A 21926-nucleotide genomic window follows, 5' to 3' on the forward strand; every position below is an offset into this window, starting at 1 on the left:
GATGGAGGTAACTTTCAAATGGTTTATTTAAACTGGGTAAACAATTAACATTTAAATGTAACTTAAAATTAAATTTAAATTGTTTAAATCTAAATAACTATCATTTTTATTAGACTGATAATATTTTAGGGCAGAATGCCTGAAACTATTTGCAGTGCATTTGCATCATTACTACATAGTTAATTTTTAGACATACCGAAATTTGTACGTTGGCATTGCTATTTTAATATTTCATATTGTGAAATCCATGAGTTATCCTCCTTATACTTCCAAATAAGGAAGTCTTCTCCATAAAAGAAGACTACTGGTGCTTTCAGTTGAGTGCCACCACTGGGCACCCTTATACCTCTGGTTACCTACCGACTCACCGAAGAGAAGCCAAAATAGCTTCAAAACAGTTCTGTCTGAGTGGTGGTACTCATTGTGAAGGATTTTACAATATGAGATGTTACAGCAACGATGCCAGTGTACAAACTTCAATTTTTCTAAAAAAATTCGTGTATGTAGTAATGATGCAAATGCACTAACCAATGTCATAGTTTTAAATTCTGTTTAAATTTTTTAATTAAATTTAAATGTTAAATTATTAATCCAGTTTAATAAAGCATTTTTCAACCAGCACAATGGAGTGTTTCCTTTGCAAGATGGCAAAGGAAGTACAAGGAGCCCTAATATTCTCTACCTGGTTTTCACAAAGATTTCAAACTGCATCCAGAATTTGACAGTGCAAGAACCAATACTGGGGGTAATGACCATAACGTCATAAAATGGATAGTGCCCAAAGGAATTTCTGGGGTCAAAGGAAAAGTGTAGGCTTCAATTTCAAGAGGGAACTAGGGTTATTTCTGGCATATTTAACTGTATGTTGCTAGATATGAATTCATTGTGGGAAGTGTATAAGGGAAATTTGCCACAAGTACATTCATTCCAGTGGGGAAGTCTGGCAGAAAAAGAATACCAAAATGGATGACATGAGAGCTGATAAGATTGAGCCAAAAAAAAAAAAATAAATAATAATAAACTGTAAAATAATTTGTCTTTCATGCAACACCAATTCATATGTAAATTATAAAAGAAATTGCAAAAGATGGACAGGGGTGATATCATGATACCATCACCCCTGTCCATCAATGACAGTCAGCTCAACTACAAGACATGATGAGAACAAATAACTTGTATGGCTTATATACCTTCCTTATGTAATGGTTTGAGTCACTTATTTATCTCAGAAGGTCCAATGAACTATGAAAAAGTGTCCAATTACTTTTTTTGGTAGATAATGTATATTAAGACGTTAAAACAGATTTTCAAGGGTTTAAATTAATGTTAACAAGCTCTTTGGTCTCTCAACCCTATATCCATCAATGGTATCAAGAGTACTCTAAGTTCATTAACCTGTCGTAATTATATTATAAAAAATACAGAATCATCATCAGCCATTTTCAATCCACTGCAGGATGAAGGCCTCTCCAGCAACTTTCCAGTTCCTTCTGTTTTGTGCAATGGCCATCCATTTACTACCCACAAGCTCAGGAATTTCATCTGTCCATCTCGGTCATTGTCTTCCAGGTTTTCTTTTAGCTCCTTTTGTTTACCATTCTGTTATTTTCTTAGTCCATCTGTCATCATGTCTTCAAGCTATGTGTCCTGCCCAAGACCATTTTAGTTCTTTAGTTTTGATAAGAATGTCCTTTACTTGAGTTTGCTGCCTAATCCATGTGTTTCTCTTCTTATCTAACAGTCAATTCCCAATATAATTCGTTCCATTCTTCGCTGTGTCATTCTCAGCTTCTCTTCCATTCTTTTGGTGAGTGCCCAAGTTTCACTTCCATAAGTCATGGTGGGGAGTATACATTGGTTCATTATTTTACGTTTCAGACAAATTGGGATATTGCTCCTCAGTATATGACTATATTTCCTGAATGCTATCCATCCAAAATTTATTCTTCTCTTGACTTCTAGCCATTTATCATTATTACAGTCAATGACTTGTCCCAGATAAGTATATGACTCCACCTTTTCAATTACTGCTCCTTCAATCATTTTTTCTCTTTCTGTCGCATATTTGATCATCATTACTTTTGTTTTAGCCATATTCATCTTTAGTTCAAAATCCTTACTAACTCTGCATAACTGACTAAGGTTTTCCTTAATTCTTTGGGACCGTGGCCACAAGTCTTTCACCTCTTTAATTTCTTTCACCAATTCCAAAATTTCCTATAGTTCCCCTTTCTACACTGTTTTGTCTCTTTCCAACCTTAGCATTGAAGTCCCCCATAATATAGTGTAGTGGGTTTTCTGCTCGTCTAGAAAATTCTCAATTTCTGTGTACATTTCTTCAATCTCTTCATCATCGTAGCTTGATGTGAGTGCATAAATCATTATAACCTTTAGCTTGTACCTCTTAGAAATCCTGAGTAGTAGTCTTGAGACCCTTGGTGATGTACTTTTGAATTCCAAAATGTTGTTTTTTAAAACTTTATGGACCAGATAGCCAACTCCCCCTTCACTCCTTTCACTGTTTCCATTGGTGTACAGCAGATTTCCACTTGATAAACTTATAAGTGATTCATTTCTTCTTGTTTCAGCCAAACAGATGATATTCCAATTCACATTTTCTGGTTCCTTTTCCAGCTCTAATATCCTGTCTTCACCAATGAGCAATCTTACGTTGTAACAGGCCAAGTTCAGTTTCTGTGCATGGCAACCTGGTCGTACCCAGAGATTCTTAGCACCCTCTGCTTCCACTCTGATCCTCTTGCTGCCGTAAGAGGGGGAGTGAAAGCTGCTGACTGAGGGCCATTTGTTTCATTGTGCTGTCATGTGCTGGAGGGTTTGGTGTTTTCCTCTTCACGCTGACCAAGGCATCAGAGAACCACTCTACACGTTCGTTGCCACCTAAGTGACGTAACAAGGCTTACCATTGAGAAGGTGTGCACGAGTGGATTTTAGGGAGGCAAGTCAATCAGACTTCTCCTAAATCTTCTGAAATAGAAAGATATTGGATCCATCAGTGTTTTAGACTGAGTGTGTGATAACACACAGAATGCCTGTTCCCCTGTAAGCCACTAAAAAAGATACAGAATGATACTATATAAATTATTTATAGAGTAATATAAAAATTTTTAACATGTTCCTGGTCACAAGGAATCATTTAGAGAGAATGTTAACTACTTAAATCCAACTAGTCAAAACTGAACAGTTTTTTTTTTTTTTTTTTTGCTTAATAGCTAGATGAACTAAGGATAGAACTAAATAAAAGAGACCAAGAAATACTAGCAATGGGAGCAAAGATGAAAACACTAGAAGAGCAACACCAAGACTACCAGAGACATATAGCAGTGCTGAAAGAGTCACTGTGTGCAAAGGAAGAGCACTACAGCATGTTACAGGCAGATGTAAGCATTTTTGTTTTGAATGATGATAATTACCTATTTGGGCTATATAATGCACTTTAACTGGGTAATAATAATTTTTTTTTCAATACTCAGCTTAACTTTGATAGATCAAAGTATAAGCTATAAGCTAGTAAATTGACAAAATTGTTATGATAAAAAAAATAATAAAAAGCTGTATTAGTTTTTATGATCATAATGCTTCCTCTATAGCTGTATAGAAGTATATATTTCATTGTCCTCATCATAAAATATACTATATGAAAAACTTTATTTCTGTGAAAAGTGGATATTAGGCATGAAATTTAATTAGTGATGTGTTTGATTTATTGACATTTTTGATTTTTCTGGAAATTATATTTTGATTTAGCATAACTAAATAATAGTGAGAGATTTTTACTCTTCCTTTTATGCTATTAAGATTACTTTCATTGGGTTATTCTTTTCATCAACTGAATGGAGGAAAGGAAAAGTTTCATCATAGTGTAAAAACAGCACAGAGAGGAATAACTTTCATTTTTAATTTTCCTGTCAATCCTATATTGAGAAATATATGTTTAGTTGGTTTTTTTATATATATCTGTAAGTAAGTCATGTTTTTTAGTTGTAAAATATTTAGCTTTAAGTAAAAACATTCATTAACCTTTCCAGTGTTGCTATGGCGGCAAAAATAATTTTTATTTGTTTTTTTCACATTAAAAACAATTCCTGATTCTACTGCAGTTTCCAGTAATTTTCAAAGATATTCCAAAGGACGGAATATCTTTGAAAAACTCAGTATTTCAAAGACTCAGTTTATTAGTAATAACAAACTGGATTTAATCTTGGTAGTTGTTGATCGCACTATGGTCAAAATGTCCTCTGGGTAGATCTATACCACCACAATGCCTTTACTCTTAGAAGATATCATAAATAAGCTTTCTGCTTTCCACATCTGTGGAAAGCAGACTGAAGATGTGACACTTTAGCATTAGTAAAGGCATATGATGCAAGAAAACAAGCTTATGCAGCATCAGCCATAAAAAAAAACTTCCATTTCATCCCTCCGTTCATTTGAAATACCTGTCCATCTGAGCCTTAAATTTATTTAGGCTATCAACTTCCACAGCAATGGATGGAAGTCTGTTCCACCAACCAACTACCCGCTGGCTAAAGGCAAATTTCTGCACATCTATCCTACATCTGTCTTACCTCAATTTGAATTTATTCCCTCTCAGGCAATTATTCTGAGCAAGAGGAAGAATCCCATCGGCATTGAGCATGCTCAAACCATTCAAGGCTTTATACACCTCTATCAGATCACCTCGCCGGTGCATAGTCTGCAGACACTGTAATTTGCAAAACTTAAGGCTTCCTTTGTAAGAGCAACCCTTTGCTCAATTCACTAATCCTGTTCCCTTCTCTGTACTCGTTCCAGCAGCTCTACATCCTTCTTGAAATCAGGCCTCCAGACCTGTATACAGTACTCAGGGTGTGGCCTGACCATTGCCTTATACAAGAGAATAATCACCTCCTTATCCCTGCTAGACAAATTCCTGTATATCATTGACAAGACACCATGAGCTACTCTTGCAGCCCGTCTACACTGCTTGGAGAACTTCATATCTGCCTGCACAATTACCCCCAGGTCCTTTTCATTCTCTACCACTGTCAGTGTAGTACCACAGAGTTGATATGTTGCTCTGGGGGTTGCTGTTTCCCATATGTAGTACTTTACATTTGTCAATGTTAAACTTCATTTGCCACCTCTCAGCCCATCTGCTCAACCTTTCCAGATCCTGTTGCAGCAGCATAGCGTCAGTAGTGTCCTTAACAACCCTGCCAACCTTTGTATCATTTGCAAACTTGGGCATTAAGCTTGATATACTATCATCAATATCATTTATAAATACAGAAAACAATAATGGACCCAACACTGAATCCTGAGGGACTCCACTTAGTCCACGATGAGCAGTGTCCATTGATTACCACTCTCTGTCTTCTCCCCTTCAACCATCCCTTTATCTATAGCAGCAATTTGCCTCCAATGCCACACTGCTCCAATTTGTGCAGCAGTCTTCCATGTGCAACACTTGCTGCTCACCACAACTGTGGGAATCACTTACAGAGGTAGCAGTAGTATTAGTATAATAGAGGCATGTGATGCAAGTAAGCAAGCCTATGTAGCATCAGCAAAAAAAACAAAAAAAAAAATTTATATATTCATTCCCTCTAAAAGTCTGTCCAGTTCCTCTTTGAATTTATTTAAGCTATTAACATCATCCACAATGACATATGGAAGTTTGTTCCAGAAATCAACTACCCACTGGCCAAGGGCAAATTTCTGCACATCTATTCTACAACTGTCTTTCCTCAATTTGAATTTATGTCTCCCTTAGGTTTGCAATCTGAGCTAGAGGAAGAATCCTATTGGAATTGGGCCTGCTCAAGGCCTTATACACCTCAATCAGATCACCTCACAGGTGCCTAGTTTCCAGATGCTACAATTTGCAGAATTTAAGCCTTACCAATCTTGTTACCCTTATGTTCGCTTTACCAATCTTGTTATCCTTCTCTGTACTCACTCAAGCAACTCTACAACCTTCCTGAAATGAGGGCTCTAAACCTGTAACCCCAGGCGTGGACTGACCACTGCCTTATACAAAGGTATAATAACCTCTTTTTCCTTACTAGCAAAATTCCTGTATATCATTGACAATACCCCATGACTTGCTCTGACAGTCTGTCTGCATGGCTCAGAAAACTTCATATCTGACTGCACAATTACTCCCAAGTCTTTCATTTTCTACCACCCTAAGTGAAGTATCACAGAGTTGGTACATTTCTCTGGGGTTATTTCTACCCATATGCAGTACTTTGCATTTGTCAATGTTAAACTTCAGTTGCCACTTCTCAGCCTATCTGCCTGACTTTTCTAGATCCCGTTGCAGTAGCACATTGCCATTACTGTCATTAACAAACTTGCCAACTTGTCATCTGCAAACTTGGATATTAAGCCTGATATACATTCATTAATACCATTGAAAAATAAACAAAACAACAGTGGTCCAACACCACCTGGGGGACTCCACTAATAACATTAGTGCATGAAAAGCAGCCATCCATTGATTACCACTCTGTCTTCTCCAACTCACCCACCCTTTTATCCATTGTAGCAACTTACCCTCAATACCATACTGCTCCAATTTGTACAATAGTCTTCCATGCACAACGTATCAAAAGCTTTCCTCAAATCCAAGTATATGATATCAAATAATTTTCATATCATTTTGCATCCTGTTCCTTTGTAACCACATCATAGTATCCAATCAGATTGGTCAGACAAAACTTTCCCTTAACAAACCCATGCTGTGTCAGAATTATTACTGCAGTCTTGTCTGGATGATCCCGCAATGCTTCTTTAACCAGTGACTCCATTATTTTCCCCAAACAGAAGTTAAACTAACAGCACTGTAAATACGCCTGTCACCCTTTGATTCCTCTTTGTAAATTAGGGATACGTTTGCACATCTTCAGTCCGTGGAGACTTCCCCTAAGTCTAAGGAGGATGCTTTCATAATTATGGCTAATGGTTTGCTTACTTCTTTTGCCACCTCCTTTAATATAACTGGATAGTTGCCTTTCTTATGCTTAACTTCAACAATTTCTCCTCCACTTTGCTCTCAGTGATTATAAAATCATTAAGCTCCTGTTAAGAGTTTGAGAAGCTTCTGTCCTCCACTTCCCTACAGAATCCTTCATGTGTGAATGTAGATGCAAAATACTCATTCAGTTTCTGAGCTTTCTAAGCAGGATCATCAACAGTTGGACCATCGATTTCAAGTGGACCAATCTGATTCATCCCCTTCCTTCTAGAGTTTATATAAGTAAAGAAGTCCTTGCTGTTTTTCTTAGGATCCTTTGCCAAAGATGTCTCATAATCTGCCTTCTCTTGCCTAACTTCCTATATGACTTGATTACAGACTAGCTTATATCTACCATATGCATGTGTTCCCTGATAATTTATATGCATCTCATACATTTTTCTTCTCTGCCACAAGTCTCATTACGTTATCTGACATCCATTTAGGCATAGGTATTTCTTAATCGGTATGAAAAGCCTAGAAGCTTCCACTATTAATTCCTTGAATGCTTCCCATTTAGAATTTGCTGTTGGTAACATCATCAGTTAGTCCCACTGTATAGAATTTACAAACTGTCAAAAACTACTGTAGTCACTTTTACAAAACCAAAAACCCTTCCCTTTACCCCTGATTGTAGTTATATCTTTATGTAAATCCCACATCATTACACTGTGATCACTGCTGTCCAGTGGTTCCTTTATCTGCAAATTCTTAGCATTAGCATTAGTAGAGGCATATGATGCCAGAAAGCAAGCTTATGCAGCATCAGCCAAAAAAAAATAAAAAAAATAAAAAAACTTCCACTTCACCCCCTCCTTTTGTTCGAAATACCTGTCCAGCTGAGCCTTAAATTTATTTAGGCTATCAACTTCCACAACAAGGGATGGACGTCTGTCCCATCAGCATTGAGCATGCTCAAACCATTCAAGGCTTTATACACCTCTATCAGATCACCTCGCTGGTGCCTAGTCTCCAGACACTGTAATTTGCAAAACTTATGCCTTTCTTCGTAAGAGCACCCCTTTGTTCCATTCACTAATCTTGTTGCCCTTCTCTGTACTCGTTCCAGCAGCTCTACATCCTTCTTGAAATGAGGCCTCCAGACCTGTATACAATACTCAAGGTGTGGCTGACCATTGCCTTATACAAGGGAATAATCACCTCCTTATCCCTGCTAGAAAAATTCCTATATATTATTGACAATACACCATGAGGTACTCTTGCAGCCCATCTGCACTGCTCAGAGAACTTCATATCTGCCTGCACAATTACCCCCAGGTCCTTTTCATTCTCTACCACAGTCAGTGTAGTACCACAGAGTTGATATATTCCTCTAGGGTTGCTGTTTCCCATATGTAGTACTTTACATTTGTCAATGTTAAACTTCATTTGCCACCTCTCAGCCCGTCTGCTCAACCTTTACATAATCCTGTTGCAGCAGCATAGTGTCAGTAGTGTCCTTAACAACCCTGCCAACCTTTGTATCATCTGCAGACTTGGACATTAAGCTTGATATACCATCATAAATATTATTTATAAATACAGAAAACAATATGGACCAACACTGAACCCTGAGGGACTCCACTAATAACATTAGTCCACGATGAGCAGTGTCCATTGATTACCGTTCTCTGTCTTCAACCACCCCTTTATCCATAGGAGCAATTTGCCTCCAATGCCACACTGCTCCAATTTGTACAGCAGTCTTCCATGTGCAACAGTATCAAAAGCCTTTCTAAGATCCAAGTATACAGGGTGATTCACTACCAGTGCGACAAACTTGCAGGAGGTGTAGGGGGCACAAAGACGAATCGGAATCACATAGCATTGCAGGGTCCGAAATGCCTTCGTCATGCAGTAGAGGACGTTGAACGGGAGGTCTCATGAACAGCAATCCCGCTGGAAGTCAGCATTTGCGAACCATTTCTGTTGAAGAAACCAAGTAGCAAAAGTCCTCCGGAGTGGATAATCTGCAGGCTCCAATGATTGGACGCATTCCAGATGGCATGAACCCATTTGGTTTGTTGACAGTATCCTCCATACAGATTGGAAATACCCAATCGTTGGCCTATTGCTCGAGTACTCGTACTCGGATTGCCTTCTGCAAGATGTAGGATATTCTCCTCATTGTCTGGCTTCCTCGTCGTTTGCTCTCGAATCATGGTACCTCTCGTGAAACAACCAGTCTCACGTAACCTACTGTGCACACATGTGAAAATCGTATGATGAGGAGCATGCCTATGCGGGAAACGTTCCTGGTACAAGCATAGAGCGGCACTCCCATTACAGTTGTTGTTATTTAGGAGCATTAGCAACTAAGGCCATATTGCTCTGGGGATATGCGATGGTCATTCCCTGACCTTTCCGAATCCTCCATATTTGGTGGACACGGGCTCGAACCCCGGTTTAATCAAGAAACATGTGCTACGCACTGCCCACCTGGCTACAGAGGACCCGTTACAGTCCGCAGCTCCATACGTGAGGTGCATGTCGGCCAGTTCAATGTTTGAATACTCGTCCATACCTACTGCCTCGGGAACCGGTTCGCAAATGCTGACTTCCAGCGGGATCGCTGTTCATGCGACCTCCCGTTCAACGTCCTCTACCGCATGACGAAGGCATTTCGGACCCTGCAATGCTATGTGATTCCTAATCATCTTTGTGCCCCCTACACCTCCTGCAAGTTTGTCTCACTGGTAGTGAATCACCTTGTATAATATCAAAGTTATTCCCTGCATTCAGCGCTTTTGTGACTGCATCATAGTACCCAATCAAATTGGTCAGGCAAGACTTGCCCTTAACAAAACCATGCTGTGTCCAAGCTATAACTGAAATCTTGTCTAGATAATCCTGCAGTGCTTCCTTAAACAAGTGCCTCCATTAATTTTCCTGGAACAGAAGTTAAACTCACAGGTCTATATTTACTTGTATCAGCCTTTGATCCTCCTTTGTGAATTGGGGTCACATTTACACATCTCAATCTATGGGTACCTCCCCTGAGTCCAAGAAAGTGCTCATAATTATGGCTAAGGGTTTTCTTACTTCCTTTGCTGCCTCCTTTAATATAACTGGATAGATCCCATCCACCCCAGGTGCCTATCTTGTGTTTTTCTTCAACAATTTCTCCTCCACTTTACTCTCAGTATTACAAGATTATCTAGCTTACTGCCAGAGTTGAATACACCTCTGGCATTCCCCTCACTGAATAACTCCTCATGTGTGAATGTCGATGCAAAATATTCATTTAGTTTGTTAGCTACCTGAGCAGGATCATTAACAGTTGAACCATCGATATCAAGTGGACCAATCTGATTCATCCCCTTCCTTCTACAGTTTACATAAGAACTCTTTGCTGTTTTTCTTTGCATCCTTTGCCAAATATTTCTCATAATCTGCCTTTGTCTGCCTAACCTCCTTTGTGACTTGGTTACAGACCAGTTATATCTATCATAGGCTTCTGTGTCACGTGTTAATTTATATGTATCCCATGCATTTTTCTTCTCTGCCATGTGTCTCATTAGTTCATCTGACATCCATTTAGGCCTAAACCTTGAACAATATTTCTTAGTTGGTATGTAAAGCCTAGTATCTTCCAAGATAAGTTCTTTGAATGCTTCCCATTTTGAATTTGCTGTTGGTAACATCATCAGTTGGTCCCACTTTATAGAATTTAAATACTGTTTCAGACCATCGTAGTCGCCTTTACGAAAGCAATAACCCTTCCCTTTACCCCTGATGGTAGTTACTTTTTTGAGTAAATCCCACTTCAGCACACTATGATCACTGCCACCTAGTGGTTCCTTTATCTGCAGATTCTTAATGCATGAAGAATCACTACTGATAATCAAATCAAGAATATTGCTCCCTCTAGTTGCCTCCCAAACATGCTGATGTAGAAAACAATCATCCAATAAATCCACAAAAGCCCTGCTAGTGTGTGCGAGTGACCAACCCACAAATTCCAGTCAATATCTGGGAAATTAAAGTCCCCCATTATAAGACTCTCTGATTTACTGGCCCACTCTATTTCCCTGTACAGTTTCTTATTATACTCATCAGAGTCATTAGGCCTATAGCACAATCCTTCTCTCAATTTTGATCTCCCAGTGCTTATGTCACACCAAATTGACTCAATACTGCACTATCCAGCAATGTCGACTGGCTTCACTTCCTTGGATTTTATGTGTTTCTTAACTAATAGCACAACCCCTCCTCCCTTCCTATCCTGTCTATCCTTTCTGTAGATGTTGTACTCCCCAAATTCCAGTTCTGCATTCCTTATATCTGTGTGACACCACGTCTCTGATATACCAACAATATCCGCCTTTGATGCTTTGAGCAATACCTCAAATTTATCAAATATATTTACCAAACTCCTAGCATTGGTGTGCACGCAAGTATACATGCACCTGTTCCTATTCTTAGCTACCCTAACACAACCCATGTGTTTACTTGTACCACAATGACTCCCAGCAGTCTCTAAAACATCCTGCAGCTTGTTTTCCAGGCTTCTGCTCATTCCAATAGAAGCAGTGCAAGAATCACTTTCATCTCTGCCAATGGCTACTGTTAATCTATTAGTCCTTGTATCCCCCCAAGCTAGCAGTTTTCCAACCCACCTAACACTGCCTCGATAGCATCAGCAAATATTCTTGCACCCTTTCTATTTAAGTGTATCCCATCCCTATAGAAGCAGTCTCTCCTGTTAACAAGTACAGACCAGGCTGAAAAAAATTCTCCCCCTTGAGCCTTGCACAATCTTTCCAGGGCCGAATTGATCGACAAGGCCCTTCTATCGTGTCTGGGCAGAATTGCAGACACTTTCAAATTCAACCCTAATTTGCAGCTTTTTTTCAACAGTGACCTGTACTTGTTAAGTAATTCTGCCGGTCTCCTACTCTTAATATCATTAGTGCCAACGTGTACAACTCTATCACCTTTTGTGCCCTTAAAAAATGATATCCGCACATTTATTTCTTAATGCACAAATAATCACTGCTGATAACCAGATAAAGAGTATTAGTCATATAACACACTAGTACTCATTTTTGCCTTCGCAGTGCTTATGTCACCCCAAATTGACTTAACATTGTACTGTCCATCAGTGTCAACTGGATGCACTTCCTTTGATTTTGTGTTTCTTAACTAACAGCATAACTCCTCCTCCCTTCTTGTCCTTTCCGTACAGATTGTACTCCCCAAATTCCAATTCTGCACTGCTTATATCCGTGTGTCACCACTTCTCTAATACCTCAACAATATATGCCTTTGATATCTTGACCAGCACTTCAAATTCATAAAATTTATTTACTATACTCGTAGAATTGGTGTACATGCAAGTATAAGTGCAAAAGACAAAACCACTATTTGTGATTTCTTGTTGAACAAAATACTAAACTTTATTAGTAAAAACTAGGTTACTATTTCTTTCGGCTTTTGTTAGAGAAGGTTATTTATTTATTTATTGTATCCGGCAGTCCCTGTCAAATTCTGACAACCCAACTGTATATTTTTACATTACCGTACATACAGTATTATAGATACAATTTATAATATCATATAGAGAATGAGGTACATCCTTTCAAAAATAGGTTACAGTGTCCAAAGTCCAACTGCACAAGAACTCTCCAAAAAAGAAATGCGTAATACAAGTTGTGTGCAGTACAAAGAGCTGCTTCATCTTTCTGAAATTGTCTGTTCTACTTATAGCCTGAGACAAACTGAGTTGGCCACAGCACATTACTACTTATCCATTTGAAATGTTTGTTCTGAGATAAACAATGGATAATCCACTTGAAATTGTGCAGCACAAAGAACTGCATTTTCTAAAATTTTAATGCATAGAACAAGCAAGTGCATTAAAATTTCATAAGTCAAACTGCACTAATAATGACACATGATTGTGCTGCTAAGTGAACAGTGCAGCACAGTGAGCTGCAATACACATTCCTTATCTCAGACTAACAGAGGTTAGTTACCTATATATGTTAGTCCATATGTTGGTTAGTAGAGCAATTGTCTCTTCATGAAGATTAATAAAATGCATAACAATAAGTGCAACACATAATCCTGTTGTTCTTCTTTACGTTACATAGTGAAATTTATGTCTCTCTGAAGCAATTTGGACATTATTGCCTGCACAGGGTAATCTCCCAACTATAATTAAAACATTACTGCACATCCTGCACCTACTCTGTTGAAATATTGAAATTCAGCCAACCTGGCTGTTCTCTAGTCAACCAAAAGACCACATTACACGATGCAACAATTCATTTTCTTGCTTCTCTATTTGTAACAAGATTGATCATCTTCAAAGTACTTGGATGGCAAACTCTTGGAAGGATTTAAAATATGCCGCTGTTCCTACCAGAAGTTGTTCACATCCAGGATTCAATGCAGGTAGATTCAGCGACCTGCTATTAATTCCTCCCTAAGATTGAAGTACTTGTAGCAGTCTAATAATGTCTCCAAGTTTAATCTATTCCACAGATGCATGCAGAACAGTCCACACCTAATTCGTGTAACTTTGCAAAAAAAATGATCCATGTCCTGTCAAGAAAGTGGTGTGTAAATTTGGACTAAACCATCTGGACCAAAATTTACCATTAATATTTAGATGTGGAAAAAATTTGTAATGTGATCGTTAGTACTATCATTCCATCTCTCCTGTCATTGACCAACAAAGAGAGCCCATATACGGTTCGTCTCTTTTTTTCTAATTACACCTGGAGATCAACCTTGACAGAATTTGGATTGCAATATGTGCTCACCTATTTCATACAGTCCAAATCCCCCAAATAAAATTTTTGCTGTCTCTCAGGTCTCTAATCAAAATTCCAGTGTGATTTTTGAGTCTTAACATAACTGGACAGAGGGCAACCCAGAAATCACATCTTCCCATTTCCTATCCCATTCCCTCCACCATCTTCTTGTTGCTCCTAAATTTTCACAAGCTTATCTGAATTTCTGAAATTCTCCCCACATTTATAATTCAACTTCCATTTAGCATTAGTAAGAGGTATATGATGCAAGAAAACAAGCTTATATAGCATCAGCCAAAAAAAAAAAAAAAAAACCTTCCCATTTCACCCATCCATTCGCTCCAAATGTTTGTCTTGAATTTATTTAAGCTGTCCACTTCTACAACGACAGATGGAAGTTTGTTCCAGAAATCAAACCACCCACTAAAGGCAAATTTCCACACATCTATTCTGCAACTATCTTTCTTCAATTTGAATTTATGTCCCCTGGCGACTAGGTGGGCAGGAGCAGCAGTGCGTAGCACATGCTTCTTGATTAGACCGGGGTTCGAGCCTGTGACCACCAAATACAGAGGATGCAGAAAGGTCAGGGAATGATCACCGCATATCCCCAGAGCAATATGGCCTTAGTTGCTAATGTTCCTAAAAAAAAAACCAAATAACATTATGTCCCCTCAGGAGATTAATCTGGGCAAGAGGAAGAATCCCATCAGCATTGAGCTTGCTCAAACCATTCAAGGCCTTATACACCTCAATCAGATCACCTTGCAGGTGCCTAGTTTCCAGACACTGCAATTAGTAAAACTTAAGCCTTTCTTCATAAGGGCAACACTTTGTTCCATTCACTAATCTTGTTGCCCTCCTCTGTACTCATTCCATCAGCTCTACATCGTTCCTAAATCCTTTCTCCAGACCTGTATGCAGTACTCAAGATGTTGCTTGATCATTGCCTTATACAAGGGGATAATCATCTCCTTACCCCTGCTAGAAAAATTCCTGTATATCATTGACAAGACACCATGAGCTACTCTTACAGACTGTCTGCACTGCTCAGAAAACTTCATATATGACTGCACAATTACCCCCAAGTCCTTTTCGTTCTATACCACACTGAGTATAGTACCACACAGTTGATACATTACTCAGGTGTTACTGCTACCCATATGCAGTACTTTCACTACATTTTTCAATGTTCAACTTCAGTTGCTACCTCTCAGCCCATCTGCTGAACTTTTCAAGATCCTGTTGCAGTAGCATACTGTCATTAGTGTCATTAACAACCCTGCCAACTTTTGCATCGTCTGCAAACTTAGACATTAATCCTGATATACCTTCATCAATATCATTAATAAATACAGAAAACAACAATGGACCCAACACTGAACCCCTGGGGGACTCCACTGATAAGTCCACTAATGAGTCCACTAACAGCAGTGTCCATTGATTACCATTCTGTCTTCTTCCACTCAACCATCCCTTTATCCCTAGCAGCAATTTGCCCCCAATACTACACTGCTCCAATTTGTACAACAGTATCAAAAGCCTTCCTAAGATCCAAGTATATGATATTAAAATTATTCTTTGCATCCTTTGTAACCACATCATCGTGTCCAATCAAATTGGTCACACAAGAATTTCCCTTAACAAACCCATGCTATGTCTGAACTATAATTGAAGTCTTGTCAAGATGATCCTGCAGTGCTTCTTTGACCAGTGCTTCCATTAATGTTCCCAGAACACAAGTTAAACTAACAGGTCAGTAATTTTTTGTGTCACCCTTTGATCCTCCTTTGTGAATTGGGGTGACATTTGCATATCTCCAGTCCATGGATACCTGCTGCCTCCTTTAATATAACTGGTAGATCCCGTCCTCCCCAGGTGCCTTTCTTATGTTTATCTTCAACAGTTTCTACTCCATTTGCTCTTAGTTAATACAAAATCATTTAGCTCACTGCCAGAGTTTAATACACCTGTGGAATTCCCCTCCCTGAATAACTCCTCATTTGTGTAGATGCAAAAGACTCGTTCAGTTTGCTAGTTACCTAAGTAGGATCATCAACAGTTGAACCATTGATATCAAGTGGAGCAATCTGATTCATCCCCTTCCTTCTAGAGTTTACATAAGTAAAGAACGTTTTGCTGTTTTTCTTTGCATTCTTTGCCAAAGATTTCTCATAATCTGCCTTTGCCTGCCTAATATCCTTTGTGACTTGACAGACCAGCTTATATCTGCCATAGGCTTCTGTCACCTGTTAATTTTTATGTATCCCATTCATTTTTCTTCTGTGCCACATGTCTCATTAGTTCATCTACATCCATTTAGACCTAAATCTTGAACAATATTTCTTAATTGGTACGAAAAGTCTAATAGCTTCCATAATAACTTCCTTGACTGCTTCCCATTTAGAATTTGCCGCTGGTAACATCATCAGTTGGTCTCACTGTATAGAATTTAAAAACTGTCTCAGACCACCGTAGTCACCTTTATGAAAACAAAAACCCTTCCCTTTACCCCTGATGGTAGTTACTTCTTTGAGTAAATCCTGTATCAGCACATTGTGATCACTGCCACCTAGTGGTTCCTTTATCTGCAGTTTCTTAATGCATGTAGAATCACTACTGATAATCAGATCAAGAGTATTACTCCCTCTAGTTGCCTCCTGAAAATGCTGCTGTAGAAAACAATCATCCAATAAATCCACAAAAGCCTTGCTAGTGTGCAATTCATTTTGCCTTCTTTTTCATCTGCTCCCCTTTTGTTTGTTCCTGCTACCATGCAGTTTGCACCAACAATGTTTCCTGTAGATTCAACACTTGTGTTATTCTCCATCTCTCCTTTACCACTTGCTGCAGTCTTACAGCTGCTCAATGAAAAACGTTCCCTCCATTATCAATTTATTTCACTCATAGCTTTCAGCCAATATAAGTTTTTGATAGAGGCATACTATGAGGCTGTCTGTTTGTGCTGCTTATTTTATGTGAAAGTTGTTTCTTTTACTAAATTCAACCAGTTTCCTCCCTCTTTAAGCAGATTGAATACCCTAGTAAGTAACATTGTCTTATTATGGGTGATTTCAACATGCCTCTTATAGACTGGGATACTTAGATAGAAATACATTATATGGTAACAGTTTTTTTAAGCATATTGGTTGTTACTTATCACATCCAAGAAAGTACAAGGGGCAGCTCTAACATCCTAGATTTTAAAGAGAGGAGATGTTTCCCCTCTCTTGAAGTTAAGTGAGATTTCTTGGGCTCAGTTAACTGGAAAGGCTGTTGTATGGTGTCAGATACAAATATGCTATAGGAAATATTCAAGTAATTTATCCTCACAACCACAAACATTTATACCAATTGTCAAGTTCTATAAACATAATGTCAAAATGGATGATAGGAGAAGTTAAGAGTTTAACTGAGCAGAAGAAACAAGCATGGGACAGTTACGCAATCACAGGATTCCAATTTGTATGAGCATTATAGGAGAATATGTAACAAAGCCACTGAATTCTTGTCATACATGAATATGAGAAAGAAGAGAGTAAATCCAGTAGGTCCCTTAACTAGTTGCAGTGGACTATCCATGGAAAGCACAGCAAAAATGGCAGATGAGTTGAACAGTTACTTCTCATTGATATTTGCAATCAAAAGCAAACTGAAAACTCTCAGAAATAGTAAGGAATCAGATGCTATAAAATAAGTGATATAATGATCTCAGGTAAGTGTTTGTTAAAAAAAAAGCTATTGAGGTTAAAGGAGAGTGAGGATACAGGAGATGTTGGTATATATTCAGCAATAATTAAAAAGGATACATTTGAGTATATCAAACTGCATGAAGATATTAATGAGAGCTTCTTTAGACTCCAATACCCCCTTGGAATGGTGAAGTGCTAATGTCTTCTCAGTCCACAAAGGTGGTATTAAACAGGAGTTGGGTAACTATAAGACAGTGAGTTTCTCTTCTGTGGTAGAGAAGACCATGAAGTCTGTGGTTAAGGATGTGATTCAGGACATGAATGATATCTTGAATAGATCCCAGCATGGATTCATTAAGGGGAGTTCATGCTTGACTAGTCTGATAAATTACTATGATGTAGGTGTTAAATAGTTGGATTCAGTTAACAATTTTGACATAATATATCTAGACTTGAGTAAGGCTTTTGATATTGTCCCTTGTGGAAGATTGCTATATAAACTGGAAGAAAATGGAGTTACTAGTAAAATCCTACTCTGGATGGCAGGCTGGCTAAAAAAGACAGAGGATTGTCCTACATGGTCAGTCTTCGGGATGGACCAGTGTAACAAGTGTGGTTTCTCATGGATCAGTGTTAGGTATTCTCCTGTTTCTAATTTTCATAAATGATACTCACAAAGGTAAGATTTCCAATGTCAAAGTTTGCAGATGATTTGAAGGTGGAAAAGGTGTTTAACAATTCATGCCAGGCCATAATGCTTCAAAAAGACTTGTATAAATTGAATACATCATTCAAAATTGGCAACTAAAGTTTATGCTTCTAAATGTAAAGTTATGCATTTGGGGAACTGAAATCTTAGAATCATGTATAAGCTAGAGGGAGAAGAAGAAACAAAAAATACAGTGTTATGATTGATATGAAATTCCATGTAATGTAAACAGGTGGCTAGGAAGGCCTGTTGAGTCCTGTCAATGATTTATAGGACCTTTGCTATTAGGGATCAGAATATCGTTGTGCCTATATTCAACATGCTGGTTAGACTGCATTTGAAATATTGTATTCGGGTCTGGAGACTACACCTAAAAAAAAAAAAAAAAAAACTTCTGTAGAGGTTCAAAGAAGGATAACCAGATTAGTGAAAAGTTCATATCAATGCACATATGAAGAACAACTTCAGAGGTGTGGGTTACAAAGTTTGACAGCTAGACATCAGAGGGATGATCTGACTGAGCTTTATAAAGCTGAAAGGGTTGAATAAATTATGAGGAAAGTCTATTGTCCCTCATAGGTGAGATGAGAACCAGGAAGCACAAATAAAATATCAGGGAATAACAGAACATTAGCTATCATGAAATTCACCTATGGGCAGCAGGTTGTTGAACAGTGGAATAAGTAGTAACAGATACATTAGTTTGATTTCTGTATTTCTGTCCAGAGAAAATAAGATTCAGTGGTTAAAGTAGTACAGATCACCTTCACAGGAATGCAACTATATGGAAATCACAACAGAGATTTTTAAGGCGGGGGAGTCTTTGTCTGATCAGCCTGATTTACTGTGAGGTAGTCACAAGGGAACTGGATGCAAAAATAATTTTGGTATATATTCAGATTTCAGTTTTTATTCAAGTTTTTGATATTGTTTCACATAATGACTTCAATAAAAATTAGAGTAGCATGAAATTGGGGAGTAGTTGGGACAGTTGATTGGCTGGAAACAAGAGTGATTATTAATGGCTACTGCTCTTCATGGATTACTATTATGAGTGGAATCCCTCAGCAACACCTTACTGTTTTCAATATTTATTAAGGATATTGATGAAGGCATATCAAGTTCAATTACTAATTTTGCTGATTGTACAAAGATTGGTAGGGAGGTTACTCCAACAAAATCTGAATAAATTAGGAAGATGGGCTGAAAAGATGAGATTTAACATTGATAAATGAAGGTACTCATTTATCAATGTTAAATCTGATAAATGTTAAATCTGAAATACAGAAATACATTTGGGTGCAGTAATTCCAGATTAACATACCAATTGGGTGGTACCACACCCAAAGTGTTAGAGAGCAAAGAGGATCTAGGGGTAAGGTCTTTTAGTTTTACACAATCTCTGAGCAGTGCAGACAGGCTGCCAGGACAGCTCATGTGGTTCTGTCAGTGATTGGAAGGCTCATTTTGGGAAAGATGTAGATCTGTTGGAATGGATATAGAGAATAGCAAAATGGCAGAATAGAACACAAAAGGATACTCTAGTCAAGAGAAACTTGAGAGCTGTTACAAATTAGACTGAGACCACACTTAAAATTTACTGAAGGCAATGTGCAAGAAGCCCTGATTGATGTGTTTATTCCAGATGATGTGTTTATTTAAATGGGTTGAGTAAACTAAATGTTGATGGCATCCTTACTCTTTCTCAGATGACCCACCTAACAGGACATAAATTGGAAAAAGAGGGTTGCAGGATAGGTGTGTGGAAATTTGCTTTCAGCCTGAGCATAATTGGTTGTTGGAATAACTTATACTGTGGAAGTGAGTAGTAGTAGTGGCATGTGATGCAAGAAAGCAAATGTAAGAGCTTATGCAGCATCAGCCAAAAAATAAAAATAAAAAAAATAATCACACCATTCCCTCCAAATGCCTGTCCAGTTCCTCCTTAGATTTATTCAACCTATCAACTTCCACAACGACAGATGGAAGTTTGTTCCAGCAATTAACCACCCGCTGGCTAAAGGCAAATTTCCGCACATCTGATCTACATCTGTCTTTTCTTAATTTGAATTTATGCCCCCTTAGGTTCGTAATCTGAACAAGTGGAAGGATCCCATCAGAATTCAGCATGCTGAACCCATTCAAGGCCTTATACACCTCAATGCTGAGGTTTTTGAATTGCATTACTTTCTTCTTCCTCATTGTTTTCATCTTTCTTTCTCCGAATTCATCAAAACCTCCTCTCATATGTGCCAAACTCAGGCTCTGTCAGCTCTTCTACTGATGAGATGAGTACCTTTAAGGTTTTTCATGTAGCAGCTTTCCCCCACACACATTCCAAGTAAATATGTTGATTTCATTGGAGATTCTTTTATATTTGTTGTACAGTCAATGCTCTACTTTTTCCAGCAATTGCTGACTCAAATAGAGGAATCGCTCTCCATCTGGCAAGAATTTTCACACAATATTCAGTGAGACAAACAAATGTGCAGATACAATATTAATTACATGTTGACATGAAACTGACCCATAATAGAGATTAGTTTTTTCCTCACAAATTCTTGCAAATGTGTGGCAGGTGCAATACAACTTAGAATTTTGTGAGACTCTGATCCATAAGTTGGACTAGAGTATCATCTGCACCTCTAATCAAACTGGCATAACTGGGTAGAGACAAGTCCACATTTATGATGGAAATGTAACATAGGCTTGCAGAAGTACTACCCACAAATAATTGAGAACACAGATATTAAATAGGTGTATACCTATTTAATATTCATGGTTTCAGTCATTACAAAGACACAACCCAAAAATAATGAAAACTGTAAATATTAAATCCACAAATATTTAGGGTTTATTGTATAATAAAATATTTTTACTGTCTTTACTACAGATGAGTGCATAAATTTAACTATAAATTTATGGTATTGTATGTGACCAGCTGTATCCTTTTTCCAGGTGGAAGAACTTCGACAAAGATTAGAAGAAAAGAACAAAATGATAGAAAAAAAGACACAACAAGCAATGACAGCTACTCAAGAACGTAATCGATTAGCACAAGAAGTTCAAGAACTGAGGGACCACATGGACATTAAAGACAGAAAGATAAATGTACTGCAGAGAAAGGTAAAATTGATTGAAGTAAAACTTGAAAGTAAAAGAGAAATTTGTTAGTCTGATTAACAATTGTCGGATATTTTATTACAAAGATGCATATTCAGCATCATCCATATAAGTTTCTATGTAGCACATGCATTTTAACAAGAGTCTTTACATCAGACATTTAAGGAAATAAGCTAAATTTCAAAATATATAACATAAATGCAAATATAACACACACACTGTATTGCCAAAAGTAACTACAGGTGTGCTTGTTTCAAAGAACCTTTCATTAATAAATTATTTCATAACATGTCAGCCAAACAATAAGAAACAGTCCCAGACAGTGTCAGCACCTCAACCAAGCTTCACAATTGAGACAATATGCTCTGATAAATAACACTCTTTGGGTATTTTCCAGGAGACTGTTATTTACCAGAGCATGTCATCCCAGTTGAGTAGTCAGATTATAAAAAGATATGATTACCCATGCATTGTGAATTTTCATTCCACAACAGCTTTCCAACATTCTAGGGACTAACTATAATGGTTAGTGTACCAGGCAGGGAGGTTGACACTACATAGCCGAGTGGTCAGGAGCAAGAGTGCATAGCATGCATTCCTTGAGTGGACCGGGGTTCAAGCCC

At 38.0% G+C, this 21926-nt stretch overlaps 1 protein-coding gene across 1 annotated transcript in view; it reads left to right on the forward strand.

The window, feature by feature from the left end:
• The window catches only part of brp (ELKS/RAB6-interacting/CAST family member bruchpilot), a 461964-nt gene that overhangs the window by 362674 nt on the left and 77364 nt on the right, over window positions 1–21926 (forward strand). Inside the window, exons 5-6 of the mRNA XM_090387273.1 lie at window positions 3231–3398; window positions 21139–21306. Of these exons, the coding sequence (XP_090243399.1) occupies window positions 3231–3398; window positions 21139–21306 (336 nt within the window). The remainder of the gene's footprint in view (window positions 1–3230; window positions 3399–21138; window positions 21307–21926) is intronic.

The sequence above is a fragment of the Mastigoproctus giganteus genome, chromosome 13 (genome assembly GCF_048544385.1).
Source record: "Mastigoproctus giganteus isolate SK-2022 chromosome 13, ASM4854438v1, whole genome shotgun sequence".
Lineage (NCBI taxonomy): Eukaryota > Metazoa > Arthropoda > Arachnida > Uropygi > Thelyphonidae > Mastigoproctus > Mastigoproctus giganteus.